This window comes from Festucalex cinctus, chromosome 10 (assembly GCF_051991245.1).
Source record: "Festucalex cinctus isolate MCC-2025b chromosome 10, RoL_Fcin_1.0, whole genome shotgun sequence".
In the NCBI taxonomy this organism is placed as follows: Eukaryota; Metazoa; Chordata; class Actinopteri; order Syngnathiformes; family Syngnathidae; genus Festucalex; species Festucalex cinctus.
In genome coordinates, this window is record NC_135420.1 from 23661921 (window position 1) to 23682796 (window position 20876).

Genomic DNA, 20876 nt, shown 5'->3' on the forward strand with positions numbered 1-20876 from the left:
TATATTTCTATGCACATCACAGAATAACTCCTCAGGATAATCTTTTAGAGACAGTGAGACACTCGATACTTGGGTCTTTGTTCAGTCTGATCACCAGAATGTTTACATTTAGCACAACTGTCGGTATGTGTGTGCCCCACTTCAGATTATATTAGGAGTAAAAAAAAAAAAAAATTAACCAGGTTTCCAACAAAAATCAACCGGGCTCCCAAATTTCAGGAAACATCTGAAAGCCAAGTCTGGGTTTTCTGGTTATAATTAATTTTTGTCGTGTGCCCACGACAGGCTTCCCACTGAACATCCTGTGCCTGCTGCCGCACCTTATCCAGCACTTTGACAGCCCCACGGTCTTCTGCAAGGAGACGGCGGACAAGATCGCCAAGCTGTGCGCCGATGACAAGTCGGCCACGCTCTCCAACCTAGCGCATATGATGAGCCTGTACAGCACGCACAGCTACTCGCGCGACTGTGCCAACTGGATCAACGTGGTGTGCCGCTACGTGCACGATGCCTTCGCCGACATCACCCTCAACCTGGTCACCTACTTGGCCGAGGTACACTGAGAAAAGCATACACCAACCCGTGTCCATGTGTGTTTGTGTTTAAATAGTGTTGTGTTGTGTTGTGTTGTCAGTTGCTGGAGAAGGGCCTTCCCGGCATGCAGCAGTCTTTGCTGCAAATTATCTACAGCCTGCTGAGTCATATTGATCTTTCAGCTGCCCCGGTCAAGCAGTTCAACCTGGAGATAATGAAGATCATAGGCAAATATGTTCAGGTTAGAATCCGCCGCACACCAATAACACGCTTTTTGACACAAGTGACCTAATCCCATTTAGTGCCTATGAAGTAATGCGATTTGCAGGGGATCCGGACTGAGTCCTGCCATAGCAAAAACATTTTGTAATTGCCAGTATAACATGTTTTTACCTTACAAAATGTGATCTCAAAATAAATATCATTTCAAATTAATCTGTCAGTGAGTTACTATAATTTAAATGATTCACGCAAATTACAATACAGTAAAATTCAGGACAATAATGATATAATTTTTATTATGTTTCATTCCAATTGCAGCATGATCCCGATTTTTGCCAGATTTATTTATTTTTTTGTCTCTTTGTTTTGTTAGTTCTTGCCTGATCTTTGTTCAAGTTTTGTCAAATACTTATTTTTTGTCAAGAATTTCACAGCTCTCCAGTTTTTCCACGTTACCAGTAGTTTTGTTTGTTTTGTTTTTTTGCTCTATTTTTGTCAGTTTTGCCTGAATTTTGGTCCAAGTTTTGTAATTTTGTCAGGTGTTTGTCAGTTTTTGTTGTTATTTTTCTTTTGCCTTATTTTTGTTTGAAGTTTTACCATTTTGGTCTGCTTTTTGTTATATTGCTATTTTTGTTAAATATTTATATTTTTTGTCATCTATTCAACAGTTTTTTTGTCAGTTATGATATCCATCTTTGGTCATATTTTTGTTCTATTTTTACCTTTTTTTTTTTTTTTTTGTCAAGATTTTGTCAGATTTGTCTTTTGGGGGGTTGGTGAGGTGCCTGATTTTTGACAGTTTTTTTTTTTTTTTTTCCACACAGATGTTTATTTTTTTATCACCTTTGTTACAGTTTTATTGTTGCCAATGTTTGTTTGCCGAGTTTTTATTTGCTTTTTGATAGATATTTAGAATTTTTTTGTCAGCTGTTTTACAGTTTTATAAATCTGTTGCACGCTATGGCCTCCTCGAGCTAATTCTCTACTAGCTTAGTCCTTTTGTCTCTAATCTCGCTGATGTACTGGTTTGCTTTTTTAACCGCTGTGAACCAGGGGCGGAGATTGGTGAAAATATTTCCCTTTGCATTCCACAATTCCACCCAAAACTCGTCTCACCTGCCCCCATCTGCATCTCTTCTCTCGTCTTTCCTTCCAGAGTCCTCATTGGAAGGAAGCGCAAAACATTCTAAAGCTGGTGGTGTCCCGCTCAGCCAGCCTGGTGGTGCCTGACGACGTGCAACGTTCATACAGCAGCGAGTCGTGCGGCTCGCCAGAAATCGCCTTCACGCGCATATTCAACAACTCCTCCAAGGAGCTGCCCGGGAAGACTCTGGACTTCCACTTTGACATCTCAGAGGTAAACTTTATTCTGTTGTAGAGGCGGTTAAAGTGCTCATACTGAACTGTACTTAAAATGAAGAAAATAAGAATCATGTCACACGTGGCGTTATGTTTAGGAACTAATTTCCATTGGCTCATGCTATTATGCTATCAAAACCTGTTTCCGTAGCTTTGATAATGTTAACTGACTAACAAATGCTAAATGATAACTAAAAAAATCATCTCCATCTCTGTACAGTGTTCTTTGCAGTTTCTGTTTTTTTGGTTGGAACCTATATCGTGTTATTGACATGAAAAAAAATAATACCTGTCTAATATAAAAGTAGTGCTTTGGCACCACCTATAGCCTAACCTTTTTTGAGAAAGGTGTCAATTATTCGCAAAATGGGGCTTACTGATAATCATGTGACTCTCTAGACCCCCATCATCGGACATAAATATGGGGATCAACGCACGGTGGCCGGTCGAAACGGGAAACCACAGATGAACGCCGTCACCAGGAGTACGTCCTCCACATCCTCCGGATCCAATTCCAACGGCCTGGTGCCGGTTAGCTGGAAGAGGCCGCAACTTTCTCAGGTAGAGCAACAGAAAAACTGGACATTTTCCCCACTTCGGGCTGGATTTGAAATGTTTCCTGTTTTTGTGTCTTTTCAGAGACGAACCAGAGAGAGACTTATGAATGTTCTGTGTCTGTGCGGTCCGGAATCTGGCATTCCCAAAAACCCATCTGTAAGACTTCTCTCCTTCACTAAGGCTTTCAACAAGGTCTTTGTAAATTCACATCCAGCATATTCGCAGTTTAGTATGTTCCACTGTACTAAGGTTGTTTTCAGGAGTTTAGACATTAATGGCTGTGTGTTGTTATTTCCAGGGGTCAGTAAATTTACAGTTATACAATCTGTAGACTGACTGCTATACGTTGCAGTAAATTTGTGTTGTCCCATGAAGAGATTTAACTTTCACAAAGATGCGAGGGGTACACTCACTTTTTGGCATATTGTACAACTATTTCTTTCTTTTCCCTCCACAAACACAGGTAGTCTTCTCGTCCAGCGAAGACCTGGACTCAGCCGATCAGCAGACCAGCCTGATCCCGACAGTGGAGGAGGCGGTACGAGAGGAAGAGGGGCCAGCAGAGGAGCTGGGTAGTGAGCAGCAGTTTGGCGTCTTTAAGGACTTTGACTTCTTAGACATTGAGCTGGAGGACGCCGAGGTGAGAAAATACACAAAATTTAATGTGATGCCTGATATACACACACACACACACACACACACACACACCTGCAACATACTAGGAATTTCCTGACACCTTTTCTGGGAATGTGACTCATCTAATTTCCCTCCATGTTGACTTACTCCAAGTGTCATTATGTTTAATCTTCTTATCCCACACAAAGTGTGTGTCCGTGTTTTGTACTTGCCGTGTATCTTAGTTGTCCAGACTGTCTTATAACATCCGTGTTCCTTCTCTTCTTTTGCCACAAGGAGTTGCAGGTAAGTCTGTGAGCAGCTTAAGCGGGGTACACATGTACTCTTTTAACATCTCAGTCGGTTTTTGAAATCTGCGATAGCTCACAAATCCTCCGGCCATGTTGGCGTACTCCAGATGACCCTCAACAGCTCAGACGCATATAATCATGTCAGCTGTATTTCCAAGACTGACTCTTGGAGGCAGTCCAGTCACACAGGGCATCCAAACTGATGGAAAATGTAAAGATGAAGGGAGTAGGACTAGGAGAGAAAAAAATAGAAAAAGCCAGGCTTACTGTTTGCCCCAAATTCGGCCTCAATTGTCTTGATGCATGTACATGGCTTTTGGGGGGGGAAAAACATGCTTCACACTACAAGACAATCACTAAGTCTAACTTTTTAGAGATGGGATCAGACTTTTGTTGACTCTGATGGTAAAGCTTAAAAAAAAAAAAAAAAACTAAAAAAAAAAAATTGGACCTAATTATCGGTATGTGTGTACCCTACTTTGGATGTCTTATGCACTCCATCTGGTGTCCCTGCGTCTAGTGTTACGTTTGTTTTTTTATACAATCACAGCTATGCTACATTTCATGTTTTTTTTGTTTTGTTTTTTGTTTCTCATGTTTGTCAGTACGTGTGTGTGCATGTGTGCGTCATAGTGAAGCGCATGCTAATGTATCTGTCAGTGTCAAGCTTCCTCTTTTCTGCTCGGCCTCACTGCTGTGCCTACGTCTGTCCTGCAGGGGGAGAGCATGGACAACTTCAACTGGGGCGTCCGCCGTCGCTCCCTGGAGAGCATGGACAAGGGGGACACGCCGTCTCTGCAGGAGTGCCAATACGCCGGCAGCACGCCCAGCCTCAACCTCACCAACCACGAGGACACGGACGAGTCGTCCGAGGAGGAGGTACTGAGCGCTAGCCAGATTCTCAGCCGCTCCGGCCGCGTAAGTCGCACTCTAATCAGCGTCCATAAAACAACCCTCCCCCAACCTCCGCCCTCCTGCACACCCAACCTGCCATGCTCCTCACACAGCCGGCTGTATACTGTATGTGCTTGAGAGTGTGTGTTGAGCCTGGAGCTGTGTGGACGCAAGGGGCTTGGTGCTTGCTTCTTGGCTGGTGGTCCCCCTTCTATGAACCTCTGCTGCGGTGGTTGTAGCTCGCCCCTCTTTAAGCTCTCTGTTGCCACCTTTCTGGTTGGTGAGTACGCCGTTGTAGCTCAACGAAACTTTAAAAATATGGTAATGATTCCTTACATATGAATAATTCTTAACTTAAAACAATTAAATAATGAAGTATTTGAAAACAATAACCGTTAAAAAACAAAGTAAACAAAAGGGAATCATAATTAATGGATAAATAAATTTCTTATTAAAACACAATGGTGCCTTAAATTGAGAATCATGTTTTTGATCCTGTACAAACATGTTTACTTTAATAAAATTACAATTTGTTCTTATTTTTAAAATAATAATATAATATATAATAAAATAATAATTTTTAATATTATTAAAAAATAATTTACATTATTTTTCTTAAAATTGAATAAGTATAAAAATACCAATATAAGTTCATTTTAATAAAGTAATTTTTTTCTCATTTTTAAGTTGTATTAATTATATCATTGATGCATGTATCAATTGCAATAGTGTTTTAATCTGCATCTAAAATAGGTAAATAAATAGGTAAAATAATTTGAATAATAAAATAATGAATTCTCATTTTTAATTGTATTTTTAACGAACTTAATAAATGTAAATATAATTGTGTACTAATAATTTCATTTATTATGTACATTATATCAATTGTTACAATTATTTAATGAAGCCAGTTGATTAAATAAATTAAACCTAAAATTGATTTATTAAAATGAATAAATACAAAACAAATCTGCAAAATGAATGCAAAAAAAAACTCTTCCCAGAAGAGCTCAAGTGCAAAACTTCCTTCCATTTCTCCTTGCTGAGGTTGAAAAGGCCTCCTGTCCCAATTTTGTGTCCATATAATCCACATGTGCAAGCTCTATAGCAGCTAACGCTGTATGAAAACGTTTTCCCTCTCCTCTCTAGCTCAACAGTGACTCGGCCACAGATGACACGGCCTCCAACCATGTGGACTCCCTGCAGCAGTCCCAGGAGTCGTCGGGCGGCGCCCCGGCCGAGGAGGCCTCGGCCCTGGCGCCCCTCCGCCGTCCGGCCACCTTCCCGCGGCCAGATAGCCCCACGTTGGAGACGGCCCGCTCAGACAGCACCAGCAGCCAGCTGCCTGAGGTGCGATCAGTGGGGAGCAGTGACAAATTGTGGTGCTCTTGGGGATCCTTCTAGCTTGCCTCTTTTTGCCTTCAACTCTTCACTTTATCTCTCATGATGGCACTGGTCAGGATGGTGCTTGGCTCCTCATTTATTTCAGCTTTTACTAAAGCTTTTTGTCTTCTTTCTGCTGCATTTGTGGGTGGTGTAGTGCTTGCTGTCTATTCCTTTTTTTCCCCCAATGGGTGATAATGATTGTGGTGGGGCTTTCGCATATTGATTTGGGGGAGAGATGCAAGAAAAACAAGACTCACCTCAGGTCAGCTGTAACTGCTCACCTCCAATAACGATTCAAAAGAAAAAGAAAAAAAATAAATCCTCCCATTTAAACACTTGTGAACTGGACGCCGCCGCCGTAACCACCACGGCACGCATGTGTGAGTATGACACGTGGGCTTGAGTACACTCACTAGCTAACAAACACACTCACTTGGCATTCACTGCTACCCCGTTGTAAATCGTCACATATACTAACGATGATGAGTATTTATACTATGTTCTCTTTGACCCTTCTTGCATTGTCTTGACCATTTTTACAGGGCGAAATGTATCAAGTTGGATTAGTTATTTCTGTTCAAGAAAGCAACATTTTTGATTAGAATTTTTAGAATGGACAGATAGGCCATGTGTTGTAGATCACTCATTACCTGTATATCAGGTAAAAATAAATTAAAAAAGCAGCATTTATTTATTTTATTAATACAATTATTTTATTCTCAGTTTTTGTCAAAATACTCCAAGGATCAGCAATTAAAATACACTTGATAGTGTTTATTTAAAAAAAAATATATATACTTTTTAACCCTTCACGTTTCAGTTTATTTGCACAATGCGCAGCTTGTAAAAAAGCCTAAAAAAAAGCATGTTTTTTTTAGTATTTTTCTGTTGCCGTTTTCACCCTCAAATTACTAATACTAAAGGGTTTCTTCAACCAGCAGTGGGAGCAACCACTTACTAAATTAAAATGTAATTCTTCTCCATGCTCAGCCGAGGCTATCTCTACATTTTGAAAATAAAGATTGTGTCATTGATTTGCTCTGTTGAAGTGCAGTAAGCCATGAAACGCCTCTTACGGATAGTCAGGAAATTACATGAATTTGCTCCCGTGTCCAAAAATTGATAAATGATATAATTTGGTTGAAAACTAATGTCAAACCAACTAAAATTTTCAAGAGCTGAATCTAGACTGAAAACCCATTTTACATTTAAAAAAAATGTGTGATTCAAGACAGCAAACAACAAGTAATTAATTAAAAATATAATTTTCATCGGTTCCATTTTGTCCAAAAATGGCCACGATGTGAACTGTATTTTATCGATGGGAGGAATCTCCTTTTCCTGCACATAAATGTGTGTGAATGAGTGACGAGAGCGGGTGTTCCCGGATGGATACGCAACTATTTTTTTTTTCTTCTTTCAACTGAGTCACTGTTTGCGATGTCACCCCAAGGACATCACAGCCGCAGCTCTTAGCGTAATGAGCCCCCCGGATAAAAACCATCAATACTCCGGCTCCTTCCCTTGTGGGACCGGACGGACACTTTCTAAAAGCTTTCTGTAATATAGCAGCCCGTCTCTCCTCCCTGATGTACTGGCCGTCTGCCACGCTGGCCTCGCTGAATGCATTGCACTTTTAGTAGGATGACAAAAAAAAAAAAAAAAAAACTTTAAAAACAAGTGCTTTCATTTGATTATTTGGATTCATGTGCCGTCATTGTTCACTGCTGTGGAATCCAAATATGTTGTTGCATTATTACCATTGTAAGTCGGGAGAGTACAGTGAGCTAGTGGTTAGCCTGCCTCACAGGTCTGAGGTTGAGGTTCGAAACCGGCCTCTCGGTCTTCGTGTGTGTGGAGCTTTTATGTTTTTCATGTTCTTGCCATGCTTGCATGTGTTTTCTACAGTTACTCCAGCTTCTTTCCACATCTCAAAAATATGCGTGGTCAGTAGGGCTGAAAGAATACAACTTTCCAATTGCTGCAAAAATGTTTCATAATCCATTGAGAAGTCAGATTTTCTTTCATCATACTTTTATGAGTGATAACGGCGCCTCTGAAGGAAACCCTAACACCTGCGCTAGATGACTGTATGTGTCAATGTGTGAGGGATATCCCAAAGAATGGCCTCCAGGCTCCAGCACACTCTGTACCCTTATGAGGTAAACCTCGGGTCATTTCCTCATGTGCTTTATTGGCACCAGGGTGAAATTTCTAATGCCGTTTCCAAGATAGATTAACATTGCCTCATGTTTATTGAGCCCTTTTCGTTTTCTTGGGTTTCGCGCAAGAGATGTTAGCAATGCATATGAATGAAGTTAACTCATTTGCTTCGAAATACGTATAAATATGTTCTATTTTAAATATTACCATGGTCCCAAAAACATTTTTTTATGCTAGAGCATATAGAAGCCTTTGATGCAGCCTCTGAACTGAAAAGGAATCTTAAAGCAATGGTAGTTATTACAAAAACGGCCAACAGGTGGCAGCAGAGTATAAGAGATAAGCCAGGGCCATGTTGCAACAAGCTCTTTTTGCCAGTGTTTGTGAATAGGAGCAAAGGGGGTTGCTTCAGTGAATGAGTTAAAACGGCTACTTTAACGTCCCACTTGCGTCATTGAGATGTTGCGATTGATTTTTTTTTTTTAAGTCAAGGCCTTAATGAAGATACAGAGTCAACTTGCCCAGTGATATACGATGCGCTGACGTTGCAGGATGGCGTCGGCATGACGACGGCGGCCGACGAGCTGAGCAGCAGCGTCAGTGAGGACACGGGCTTTGGCAGCGCCCCCCCTGTGCCCCCCGATCGCTCGGACCTGTGTGAACTCCCGGACGTGCAGGATCCCCCGGAGCCTCAGGAGGACCTGGACCCGGCCCCCCCTCCCCCGCCGGCCATAGACACTCCGCCGGGGTCCCTCTGTGAGGAGGAACCCCAAACGGTTCTGCCGCTATACCCCTCAGCCGAAGCGGAGACGAAGCCGGACCTTTACCCGGATCTAGACCCAGACCCGGATCCGGACAGCACCTGTGGCTCCGTGTGGGAGGAAGATGTGACTCAGGCCCTGAAGGAGCTGGACGAACGTTGTGAGGAGGAGGAGGCTGACTACTCTGGCATGTCCAGGTGAGTGAATTGAGATTTGGGATTTTTACCTCACCTGGTTTTCCCCTGAGGGACATCTTGCTTTTGTAATACACTTTAATGCAAAATGAAAATGAATCAGATTAGTCGATTAATCAATCCTAAAAATATTTGATAGTGACAGCACGAAACACCACACCAGTCTTACGCACTTGTAAGTAAAAGTACCACTGTAGATGCTTTTTGTTGGGTGTTTTGCCATGGGAGTATTCCCATGTCATAGAAAGGAAAACAGCTTTTTACAGCATTGTCTGGAGGCGAGGTTCCACCACTTTTAACATCATTGTTTTGGCCCAGCCTTAGTCTGCCTTAAACACTTTGGCATGACAGTTAATATTTCCTCTGGCGTGGCTCCCACCCAGGTGGGCCTGAATGACGAAAGCCTCCTCCTCAAGGTGGGCCAATTCTGGCTGGAGGACAGCCGGTCGCCTATTTAAGAATTGATCCCGGCTGGGGAGCAACGGGAAGGAGCAGGGCTCCAGCTCTCTGCGGCCCGTTCGCATCATGAGGCATCTGTCAGTAAACCACGTATGATTGACACTCATATGGGTCAGATGGGGTGGACTACTGAGCGATTGTGCGTTTACAACGGGGGCACTGAACAGTTGAGCCATGCGGCCATCTGTGAGGATTTATGTCCAACTGTTCAAATCACCCCCACCGCCATCACAACCACCCCTCGCTGCTGTGAGGCCGCGAGATGCACTGAGCGAATATGCGGAGGCTGTCTGCACTGCGCTAGTGCCGCGAGAGAGAGAAAAGGACGGAGAGGGAGAGAGAGAGAGAGCGGGGATGAGGACGGAGACGGTGTCGGCGGCGGTGCTCGGCAGTGCCGGCTTCAGATACTTGTATTCCGTCTGCTTCTTCAGGCTCTTTGGTCCCACGGGCCTGTGAGTACTGTATATACATATGTGTGTGTGTGCTTGTGTCAGAGAGAGAGAAAGGAGAGCGAGAGAGGGAGAGAAATGCGTGATGCTAAGTGGCTAATAGCTCTTGTTGTTGTGCTCGAGCACTGCAGCAAATCCATCATGAAGTGGGCGAGCGTTTGTTTACATCAGTGTTTAGCTGCTTTTATTGAGCCAAGGCACTTATTTGACGTGAGCTCGAATCTCATTATACACCACCAAAGAAAATTGGGACAAGAAATGCATGCAGTACAGTGGTACCTTGGGGTGCGTGTTTATTTTGCTCGTAACTTCATGTACTCATACAGTGATGCCTTGAGATACGAGATACTGACTTCCAAGTTTTTTTTTTAGATTTTCCACACTTAACTCACTTGACAGGAAGTCACAATTTGGCAGGCAGTGAACAATTTGATAAATCAAATCAGTGCCCCACTGTAAATAACTGATGTGGCATTATAGCAGTCCAGTGTGATGCCTGGGGACGTGACCTCAGAGACCATGTTTTTTTGTTTTTGTTTTCCTTACTAGAATAAAATGTAAATGTGTATGTTTGTTGTTTTGTTTTGTTGCCGTGCTAGAATCAAATGTAATTGTACATCCACTACAGTAGGTGGCAGTGGCGCTCTCATTGTTTTTGACTATTAGCTCCTCTGCAGCGGTGTACTTAAAACAGACAATTTTGTAGGGAGATGATACAATTTAGTATTTATAGTTACGGCGGAGAGTTGGGGGTACACACAATATCTATTTTTTTTAAACTAATGGAGAAGCACTACATTACAGTAAATCCCCACATACTGACTGTTTGGCATCACAAATTCACAAATGTGAATTTTCTTGGAACCAATACTCCTTACTCACATGTTTGTTGTTTTTGTGCTCAGGCCAAAGCCTTGTCTAATGTAAAAATACTGCTTTGTGGCATTAAGAAGCAATTAAAACCTTTTTGGGTGGGCATGAATTTCTCACGGATTATCAATGTATTCATGCCAAAGTTTTTTTTTTATATATATATATATATTTTTCTCTTGTGTGTTTATTCAAGAAATATAGTACTGTATATTTTACAAATATAATTACAAAAAGAGAATATAAAAAATTATATATTTTTTATTGTCTTCATTGCTTGAACCTGCTGTAATCTTTGTATGTCGGATGCGCCCTTTAAGGGGTGTGGCCTAATGAGTCACCTCAGGAGCTGTAGTCAATTTAGCCAGTTATTCTACGTGTGAGCATCTTGGTGTGAGTTGTGGTGGTTCGTGCATTGATGACAGTGTCTTAATTGATCAATCTTGCTTTTCTGTCCTTATTGGGTTGCTCCAGCCAAGATGAGGGTGACGCCGACTGCTTCCCAGAGACCCAGGCCTCACCTCCCCCGTCGCCCTTCCTGTCAGCCATCCTGGCGGCATTCCAACCCGTCGCCTACGACGACGCGGAAGACGCCTGGCGCTGCCACGTCAACCAAATGCTGTCGGACGTCGACGGATCATCTGCCGTCTACACCTTCCACGTCTTCTCGCAGCTCTTTCAGGTATAACGGGCGGACAAGCTACTAATGTCTTTATATTGCAGCCGGAAAGTAGTTCAAGTCAAACACATGTAAACTTCTTCAATTGACTCGAGTCCATTTGGAAGTTTAGGCCATTTTATGTTCAGTGAACTTTGGCTGAACTACTACATTGCATAATACGTCCTTCCTCTCCATTTCCAGAGCATTCAGAGGAAATTCGGCGCCATCACGCACGCGTCGGTCCACTTCCTCGGCGAGAAGCTCCAGCGCATGGGCAATCAGTTCCTCAGCTCCCTGGAGGTCATGACCTCGCACTCGCGCTGCCCCACCGTGCTGCTGGACGCCGAGACGGTGAGGCCGCCGGCACCCTTTTTCCGCATACCCCCGGCGCCGCGCTAATGATTGGACGTTCATGTGCCCCTTCCTCTGTCCTAGCTGGTCTCGTGCGGACTGCTGGAGACGCTCAAGTTTAGCGTGCTGGAGCTGCAGGAGCACCTGGACACGTACAACGCCAAGAGGGAGGCGGCGGAGCTCGTAAGTGGTGTATTCTCGTACCCCCAAAAAAATCTGGCCAAATGCGTCAGCACGCACATGACATCAGCTGCAGCGAGGGGCTAAAAATAACCCGCTCCTAAATCAGTTAGGGAGGGTGGATTTAGTGAGGGGGGGGGGGGCGCTCGGGAGATGAGATTGCAGGGGTGGCATGCGTGGCCGCTAATTGAATGAGAAAAGCACGCTCCCCGCAGGGTCAAATATTCCCACCCCGTCGTCTTGAACACGCTGCTTTGTTTCAATACGCTAAGTACAAGGCTCTTTATTGAATCTCCTTGCTTGAACTGCCGTTCTGACGTACGCAGGCCATCAAAGTCCTCCGTCACCAGCGTCACTCTTAGTTTTTGTCTTCATCCGTTTCTAGTGGCTGGAGAACTGCAGGAAAACCTTCGGGGACAAGCAGATCTGCCAGAGGCTCAACACCCAAGCACAGGTAGGTCGACCTGCCTTCTGCAGTTGAATAAACATCACCCTCTCACGCTGCCCCCCACCACTGAAGTCTAAACCCCAATCTAAAGTTCAGACTAGAAACTGCAAACTCTGCCACCCAGTTTTATTGAGGCTCGTTTGCGGACTTCCTCCATTCCAGGTGTTTCCTCCATTCCAATTTTTGTTTTGTTTTTTATTATATTTTTTTTATTATATTTTTGAACATATTAATTTCTTGCCTACCTTTTTCCATTTTTGTCTAACTTTTGTGACATTCTTGTAAGTTTTTTTTTGTGTTTCTTTTTAATCATTGTTGTCTAGTTGGCATATTTTATTTGCTAATTTTCCTGGTCACAGGAATGTCACGTTCTCGTGTATTCTTAGCTTCTCTTTAACTCTCCCAAAATTGTGTTTACTGTTCATAAATTCATCAAAGAGCTTCATATTGCAGTGTTAACTTTTTAACTTCCTTTTTTTCAAGCGCATGCATTCTTGCTGAGGAATGTGACGTTGTTTGTTGTGGCACTAGCAGTATTTTCACTTCTGTCTTACTTTATACTGTTCCCACTTGGGTTTATTTTGTATGGTTTGCCATTCCTAAAGTTGCTGTTTAGTTCGGCAACTATTTAAGTTATACAAGGCAACGTGTACTTGACATTTTTGTCATAAATGTTTATTTGTGACAAAAATGTTTGTCCATCATTATTCTAACAAATACACTAGCTGTATGCTAACATACAGTGGGGAAAGGCGAAAATAAAATCTTGTCAACCACACGTTTTTTTTTTTATGCATTTCTTTCCACCCCTCAAGTGTCGTGTGAATTCCGACTAATTCTTTGCTCTTTCTCTCCTCCTTGTCACCTTCTTCTTGCTTAGCACATGGAGAGTCTGGCAGTAAGTGGTTCTCCTGTTTTAATAGACAACATCCAACCATCCTCATCACAACCCCTTCTATACCTCTGCCCTGATTGGCCACATAACATGGAACGCCCTCATCCAATCATATTGTTAGCGCCCGAATGGCAAAAAATGATTTGTGTTGCCTGCCGTGATCCCAATGGAGGATGTGACGCTCAAAAAGAGTGGGGGGTTTCTTTTGTTGTTTTAATTTTGCATGTTTGTTGCGCCATCCCTTTTTCAAATGACTTGTAATGTATACCTTCCCAGATGAACACAGGGGGTCTCAGTTTGTGACAGTGTTCGCTTCCTATTGCGGCTACCTAACGTCGTAACCCCATTTTGGAAGTAGGGAAGTACTAATCATTGACCTATTTATTGTCGGTGTGTTTTTTCCTCACTATTTTCTCCAGGTTATGGCCGGGTTTTTGCGACTAAATGCCTGAGTTTTGTCAGCTTTTAACTAGTTTTTTTTTCTCACTATTTTTATCTCTTTTTTTTTTTTTTTTGTCATAATTTTGTCATGTTTTTCTTTTTTTTTGACAGCCTTTCCCTCAATTATGTAACCCTTTTAATGTTTTTTCCAGCGTTAGAAATATTTTTGTCTGATTTTGTATTTTCGGATTTGTACCTGTTTCTTGCCTGATTTTGTTTTGCCATTTTTTGGAGGGTCAAATTTAGATGCATTTTTGTCAGTCTGTGCCTGATTTTTTTCTCTTGTTTTTGATAGACTTTTCTAATGTTGATTGATTTTTTTCTCTTGTTTTTGATAGACTTTTCTAATGTTTGTTTGTTTTTTGTTTTTTGTTTTACCCCCCGACCCCCACAACAATTGTTTGTTTTTTGCATCTGTTCTTTTTTTTCATGGTTTTTATAGTATTTTTGACTTTGCCAAGTGTGATTTTTTTTTTCCCCCCCGCTCTTTTGGTGAGGGGGGTACCTATTTTATTGTCCTTTTTTGTCAGATTTGTAATGTTCTTTAATTCAATTATTGTTCATAAAGTCATAATTACAGTAAATATTTAAAAACAGACGGTAAGTGAGCATGCCTTGCTGTTGCTGCTTGACCACGTATTCTCAGGCCGCAGCACATACTACCTCATTTGTGTGCCATTTTTAACCTGGCACGTTTGTACCATCACAAATCGAGGACCCCCTGTAATTAGTGACATCATCCACTTGTTCATACCGACAGCCACTCTATGACGGATCTTTTTCTAATCGACTAATTTTGCTAGCGATAGACTCTCAACACCCGACATCCGGAACTTCACCTCGCCCGGCTGTCTCTTCGTATGTTTTTACGTCTTCCTCACCTCTGCCTTATTTCGCTTTTGTGTTGTGCTTAGGAGCTGGAGTTGTGCCGCCGCCTGTACAAGCTGCACTTCCAGCTGCTGCTGCTCTTCCAGGCCTACTGCAAGCTCATCAGCAGAGTGGACACCATCAAGAGGGAGGCCGAGGTGAGCCAGAGCCATAGAAAGTGGGGGGTGGGTGGGCGTGTCCCGTTTCACCCAAAGTATCAATGTTTCTGGCACCTTTCCCAAATATCTGACAGTGGAAAAACAACACGAAAAAAAACAAAACAAAACTGTCCCAGCTAATGGAAATGTACTGCTTGAAGGAAACAGTTGCTGACTGCTGCTTCACTATCCGGGCTGCATCTTAATGCACCTTTAAGTGGATTACACAACTGAATGAAATTGAATGATTTCTTATGGGGATTGATGGGGTCGGCTGCCGTTAGCGTTCAAATTCAATCACCATGTTTATTTTGCTGCCGCCTCCTCCTCCTCGCCGCTATCCTTCCCCCGCTCCCGTTCGTCAACGCGACACATGCACCCGCGCCGTTCCCATCTATCTCCCACCTTCCATCTGCCGTCGCCTAGGTGACCAACATGTCGGACGAGCTCAGCGCCCTGGAAAGCTGCCTGAAGGCGGCCGAGAGGGGAGGCGACGGCCAGGAGGACGTGTGCATGCCGGACGCCGCCCACGCCAACACGGAGACGGCCATCCAGTCGCTGGTCGAGACGCTGAGAGCGCGAGACTTCTGCTCGGCCCTCACCCAAGTCAAAGTCTTCAGGTAGATTGACGTCACCTGGATACGATATGTGATACAAGGCTGACCTTAACGATTATCTCACGATATGACAATACCACGATTATCGATATATTGGTTAGGTAATAAATCCACAATCTACGATAAAACTACTCGACATTTTTTTTACCATCACTGAAACACAATATTAAAATTGGTGTCTTCTTCACAGTGAGTACTTTACAAATGTTTTCTTAACAGAGACCACTTTCTTTGAACAAATTTGTGTCTTTCTTAAACACTATTGTCATGCAACATGTCAGTCACATAGTCAATTATTTCATTATATAAACTGACATTTTTTGTGTGTAGCATTTAGGGACGCAACAATACCGACAATATCGTCATATCGCGATATTCAATCTCCCACAATATATCGTTGTCGCCATGTCACGATATTAAAAGAAGCACAACTGTTGACAAAAAAAATTAGGTTGATTTCCATTTCTAGCACCCCCTGGTGGCTAGTTTTTTAGTGCAGTTTAATTTTCACAAGCCATTTTTTGGCCCTGATACATTGAAAATCCACGCTAATGGGCAGATGAAGGGGAAAGTAATATGCTTGTGAACTGAGTCAATATGTGGAGTAAGTGCCTCAAATATATTTTTATATATAATATTTTCATATTTTTCATTGCTGTATAAGCACAATATTGTATTTTTTTTTTAGTATGAGTTTTTTTTTTGTTTTTTTGTTTTTTTTTTTACAATATTGTGACTTTTTTTATATCACGAACCTCCCCACAATATCGTCATAATTATCGTACCGTGGCCTTCATATCGCGATAACATACTATCGTGGTGTTTGGATATCGTTACATCCCTAGTAATTTTGCAAAATTAAATTAAATTACTTAAATATTAAATCTAATTAAATCAATATTAATATTCCTCAAATTGTGTGCTTCAAAAAGTCGAAACAAAACGTGTTTTAAAATGTTAAAATTACACACTTTCATAGAAACGTATGCAAAACTGACTCAGTTGCTGGGTAGATAAACATCTTACACAAAGTAAAAGTAAGCTCATGAGTCTTCTTCACCTGAAGACTTCCGTACATTTCCCCGCCACTCTTATGAGGTGCTCCCCCTCGTGGCCCGACAAGTAATTGCTCAATAAGTAATGAACAATGGAGCCGTTATAGTGGCTGTATATTAACTACAAATATCGCGATACTTGCGTAGGCGTATCGATAATCTGTTGGGAGACAAAGTATCGCGATACCGATATATCGTCACACTACTAGTTAGAATAATAATGCTAACAATGTCAGTTTGTCTGATGAAAGACTGCTAGCTTAATGCTAACATAACATGTAAAAAGCCATAGATGGAAATTTATAGCAACACATACAACACAACATGACATCAAGCGTCTTTCTGTCCTTGCCCCAGGTCCCTGTGGCCCAACGACATTTTCGGCAGCGAGGGCGATGACGCCGTGCAGACGCTGCTGCACATCTACTTCCGCCACCAGACGCTGGGCCAGACGGGCTGCCTGGCCGTGGTGGGCCCCAGCCGCGACCTCTCCCAGGCCAGCGGGCGCCTCATGGAGCTCAACCTGCAGATCCGAGAGGCGCTGAGTCGGGCGCAGGCTCCCGGCGGAGGAGGAGGAGGAGGAGGAGGAGGACCGTGAGCGGAGACGACGGCGTCAAGAGTTGCCGTACAAAAGGGCTACAAAAGGATGTGTGGGAATGACAGACTTCGTCATGCCGGATGGACGCTTGGAGCTAAGACATTTCCTCGGGAAACGTTTGGGATGTTCGGGCTTTGGGATGACATTTCCGGATGAACCGAAAAAGCACTGGAACCTGGAATGGGCCCATACATTTCAAGGGATGTCTAATTGTGTGCCTTTCTGTGAGGCTACCAGTACCACTGTTGCAACATGACACATCTGGAATATAAGAGTGTCATCCACAGAGATACTGGAAGAGTCACAGAAAGGCAGAAGTGAAAATATTGGACATTTTCATTTTTAAGTTATGCAAAAAGTAGTGAAACATTGAACAGTTTAAGTTTACCTGTAAACGTTCTCGTGCATTTTAGGTTCATCCCAAAATTTCAACCCAAAGCTCAAAATTCCAACCTTTTTTCAGTAGTATATCTTCCCCACACTAAAAACAAAAAAACTTCATGCAAGATTCCGTTTGCAATAAGTCACACACGTCGGCGTGCCTGGCAAAGCAGTGGGACGATAGATTTTAGTTGTATTTTGTGCTTCTTTTTTTTTTTTTGCAGTTTTTTTTTCAACCCTGCACGCCAATCGATAAGTTCGTAAGCAAAAAAAAAAAGCATGCTTGAAAGAGTTGAAAAGCAGATTATTTTTGGGGGGAGAAATGTATTTTTTATGATTCAGAGCTTAACCTCCTCGGTTGTAAATGTTGGGTTATTTAACGCGCGAGCGCCTGTGGGAAATCCTCAGGGAAGTCAGTTGTAAAAAGAGAAACATATATTACAGAGATATAAATATATATCTGCCCCCTTTCAAGGTATCCTTCATGGATATTAATCGCCCGTTTAACCAAATAAGCCGCTGCCTTTAGAGGCTGTGTGTTGCATAGATAATACAAACACACAGCTCGTAACTTATTTTACTCTGTATATATTTTAGAAAGTTTAAAAGCAGTATTTTTGCCCTCCTTCCTTGTACTTTAATGCACTGCAGAGGACGCCATGCTCATGTGATGAGTCATTCATAACCAACTTTTTTTTTTTTTTTTTTTTAATTCCTCACGGGATGAGCTGCCTTTTTTTGTGATGTCACAGCTGAGAGAATGGGGAAAAGGAGGTGAGGGCTCTACTGTAGCATCCATATTCCCCCCCCACGCATTCCTTCTTTCTTCCGCCTCAGAATCCAAAGATAAGGAGACTTTTTTTTTTTTTTCTCTCCCTCGTTTGTCCACCAACCAAGCAGAACTCTTCTTCCCTGACAGTCAAGTGCTTGTCTGGTACATTCTGAATGCTGTTTATTTAAAGATTCTTTCTTGACCTGGGAGAGCTTTTATTTTAGAGGTGCATTATGTTTTGTTTTTGTTCACTCACATACCAGCCTTTTCTCTGGATGAATAAAGATCTAATCATACAATCAAGACTTTCACATGATTTGTCAGCACTGTTGTACCTTTGAATGGTCTAAAAACAGACATCTCAGTAAATATGGTAGAAAAGTCTACTCCAGTTAAATTCAAAGCAAATTCAGTATGTAAAATTTGTTCAATTTCACAAATAACTATTGGTTAGTTCCCATGTGGGTATAAATATATAAAAATAAAGTCCTTGCAAGCACTATGGGTATGTTGACGATGAAACTATGCCACTATTTTATATATATATATATATATATATATATATATATATATAAAAAATCAATCTCCACTTCTGATTCAGAACACACCAAGCAGATTAGATTGGCATGGCAACAACTGCTGAAATCTGCTTGGACCAATTAAAGTACTGTATTAGTGTAGCCAAGATAAAACAGGCAAAAAAATAAAATATATATATATATATATATATATATATATATATATATATATATATATAAAATATTAGAATCTAGGCCATAAATGTAGGCCAATAAAGTTACAAAAAGACAGACACCTCCGAGAAATGCAAGATAGATATTTTAATAGTGAATGTAACATGAACCAAAGTACAGAAACAACCCAGTTAAACGCCTGCTGTCATCAGATGATGTACTTGAAACTGAAGGTGCTGTCGCACGAGAGCCGCTTGCCTTTGCAGCGGCCACATAAATCCTGCCTGTGCGGACGCTTGGGGTCCACGTGGCGTTGAGTTAAAGCACAGCAGCAGCGGGCTTTGTTGCAAGTCTGGAGATGGATGACAGTTTAGTCAAGACTAAAAAGCGTTTTTTTGTTTGTTTGTTTTTTGTTTGTTTTTTTAACCTGTAAAAACCTGCTAAACCCAAACCGTAAGCTTACATGACATGTGATGTCCTCCACACGGTACGGGTTAAACTCCTTTTGGCATTTCCTGCAGTATTGTTTGAAGTAAACCTGAAATGCAGCAGTGGTGGATGGTCAAGGTCAGACACGCTGACCCATATTTACAACCTCAAATGTGCTGCAAGTCCTCACCTTGTTGGTGCCCTGAACGCACCACACATAGGCACTCTCCCATCTCAGATTGCACTCTCTGCAGTGGTAATAGCCGTACTTCTGCTCCAGAAACTGAAAAAAAAATAATAATAAATCAAGTTCACCATTGAAAATACATCACATAGTAGAAGTTTAAGCACGGGGGAAATTATAGGGCCCACTATTCACTTTGACCCCGACCCCAAAGACTAGTCAAATAAAAGTATCAGTGTAGTGTAAATTACTGGGTTGAAATGTCTTAAATTACTAGAAAAGCAAATTTCAAAGTAGACTATAAAACCTACGGGGTGGTTTTGGTGCAAAATTATTTTAAAATTTAATTGTAAACAACATTTTTTAAAAAAGAAAGAAAAAAAAAAAAAAAAGGAAGACGTCAATAGTGCAGTATCTACCTGGAAACGAACTCTGGCTTTCCCCTTTGAAGCGTCCTCTCCGGCGGTTCCGGTGTCGTCGCTCTTCGGTTGCTCTTCAGACTTCAGCAGTTTGGCCTGCTCCTCCTCCCCGCCTGTCTTCTCTTCCACCACCACCTCCACCTCCACCTCCTCTTCCTCTTCATCCTCTTCCTCCTCCGCCACTTCAACCTCGTCGGCGACCCCGGTAGCGGCCTCGACCTCCTCACCACGCTTCGCCTCGACAGCCTCCCCAAGCGGCGACTCCTTGTCCTCCGCCACGAAGCAGGTGATGTTCCGGTAGGCGACGGGGGAGTAGAGCGCCAGTGTCCGCGGGTAACGCACAACAGTCTTGGGGCTTCCCGCGTCACCGGACGTCTCGGAGGCCTTCTTGCGCCGGAAGTCTCGCTTCATGGCGACGAGGGTGCGCGGCCCGAGGGAGCACTGCACCGAGACATCCCGCTTGGGGTTGACCTGTACGGCCACGTCCTTGGTGTTCGCCTTTCGGAGCCTCGGCGTGAGCTTGGGGTTGACCTGGGACAGGATGGACTTGAGCTGGGCTCGCTGCTGGTTATTGAAGGCCTCAGAGGCGTCGCCATAGTGGGGCAGGTAACTACTTTTGTACTTCCACGGAGCCTCCTTGGGCCGGTATCTGCCCGCGTAAGGGTTGTGGCTGTACGATGTATAGAAATATCGATCGACTGGCTCGTCACAATATGTTGCCATTTTGTTTGTTTTTCCTTTTTTTTTCTGCTGTTCAACCAGCAAGGTTGAGCAGGCGTCGTCATTTAAATTGCACGTGTGACTACCAATTAGGACTGATTCAAAGCCGGTGTGTTCCCGCCCAAAAGGCAAGGGGGCGTGACCAGGTTTGAAATCAGACAAGACAACTTTATTGATTCTGTAGCAATGCCTCTACTCCAGCAGTACGTACTTGGCGACCATTTTGGGTGGGG

The 20876-nt window shown here is 42.7% G+C and overlaps 2 protein-coding genes across 11 annotated transcripts in view; one reads left to right on the plus strand and one right to left on the minus strand.

The window, feature by feature from the left end:
* fryl (furry homolog, like) overlaps positions 1 to 18498 on the plus strand; it is a 76483-nt gene extending 57985 nt beyond the window's left edge. For 7 of the 10 annotated variants that reach the window (XM_077535424.1, XM_077535425.1, XM_077535417.1 and 4 more), the window contains 17 exons: positions 286 to 554; positions 635 to 775; positions 1913 to 2113; positions 2515 to 2676; positions 2755 to 2829; positions 3137 to 3313; positions 4317 to 4517; positions 5643 to 5843; positions 8594 to 9000; positions 11250 to 11457; positions 11638 to 11787; positions 11872 to 11970; positions 12353 to 12421; positions 13296 to 13313; positions 14666 to 14776; positions 15203 to 15396; positions 16806 to 18498. In XM_077535424.1, the coding sequence (XP_077391550.1) occupies positions 286 to 554; positions 635 to 775; positions 1913 to 2113; positions 2515 to 2676; positions 2755 to 2829; positions 3137 to 3313; positions 4317 to 4517; positions 5643 to 5843; positions 8594 to 9000; positions 11250 to 11457; positions 11638 to 11787; positions 11872 to 11970; positions 12353 to 12421; positions 13296 to 13313; positions 14666 to 14776; positions 15203 to 15396; positions 16806 to 17046 (2924 nt within the window). In that variant the 3' untranslated portion in view covers positions 17047 to 18498. The remainder of the gene's footprint in view (positions 1 to 285; positions 555 to 634; positions 776 to 1912; positions 2114 to 2514; positions 2677 to 2754; positions 2830 to 3136; positions 3314 to 4316; positions 4518 to 5642; positions 5844 to 8593; positions 9001 to 11249; positions 11458 to 11637; positions 11788 to 11871; positions 11971 to 12352; positions 12422 to 13295; positions 13314 to 14665; positions 14777 to 15202; positions 15397 to 16805) is intronic. The other 3 variants (XM_077535418.1, XM_077535427.1, XM_077535420.1) reach the window with 2 other exon arrangements.
* Positions 18499 to 19023: 525 nt separating this feature from the next.
* On the minus strand, positions 19024 to 20769 carry zar1 (zygote arrest 1). Its single transcript, XM_077534156.1, has 4 exons — positions 19924 to 20769; positions 19511 to 19603; positions 19355 to 19429; positions 19024 to 19243 (listed from the first exon to the last, which is right to left on the minus strand). The coding sequence occupies exons 1-4, from the start codon at positions 20644 to 20646 to the stop codon at positions 19100 to 19102; spliced, it is 1035 nt and encodes a 344-aa protein (XP_077390282.1). The 5' UTR covers positions 20647 to 20769; the 3' UTR covers positions 19024 to 19099.
* Between the last annotated feature and the right edge of the window lie 107 nt (positions 20770 to 20876).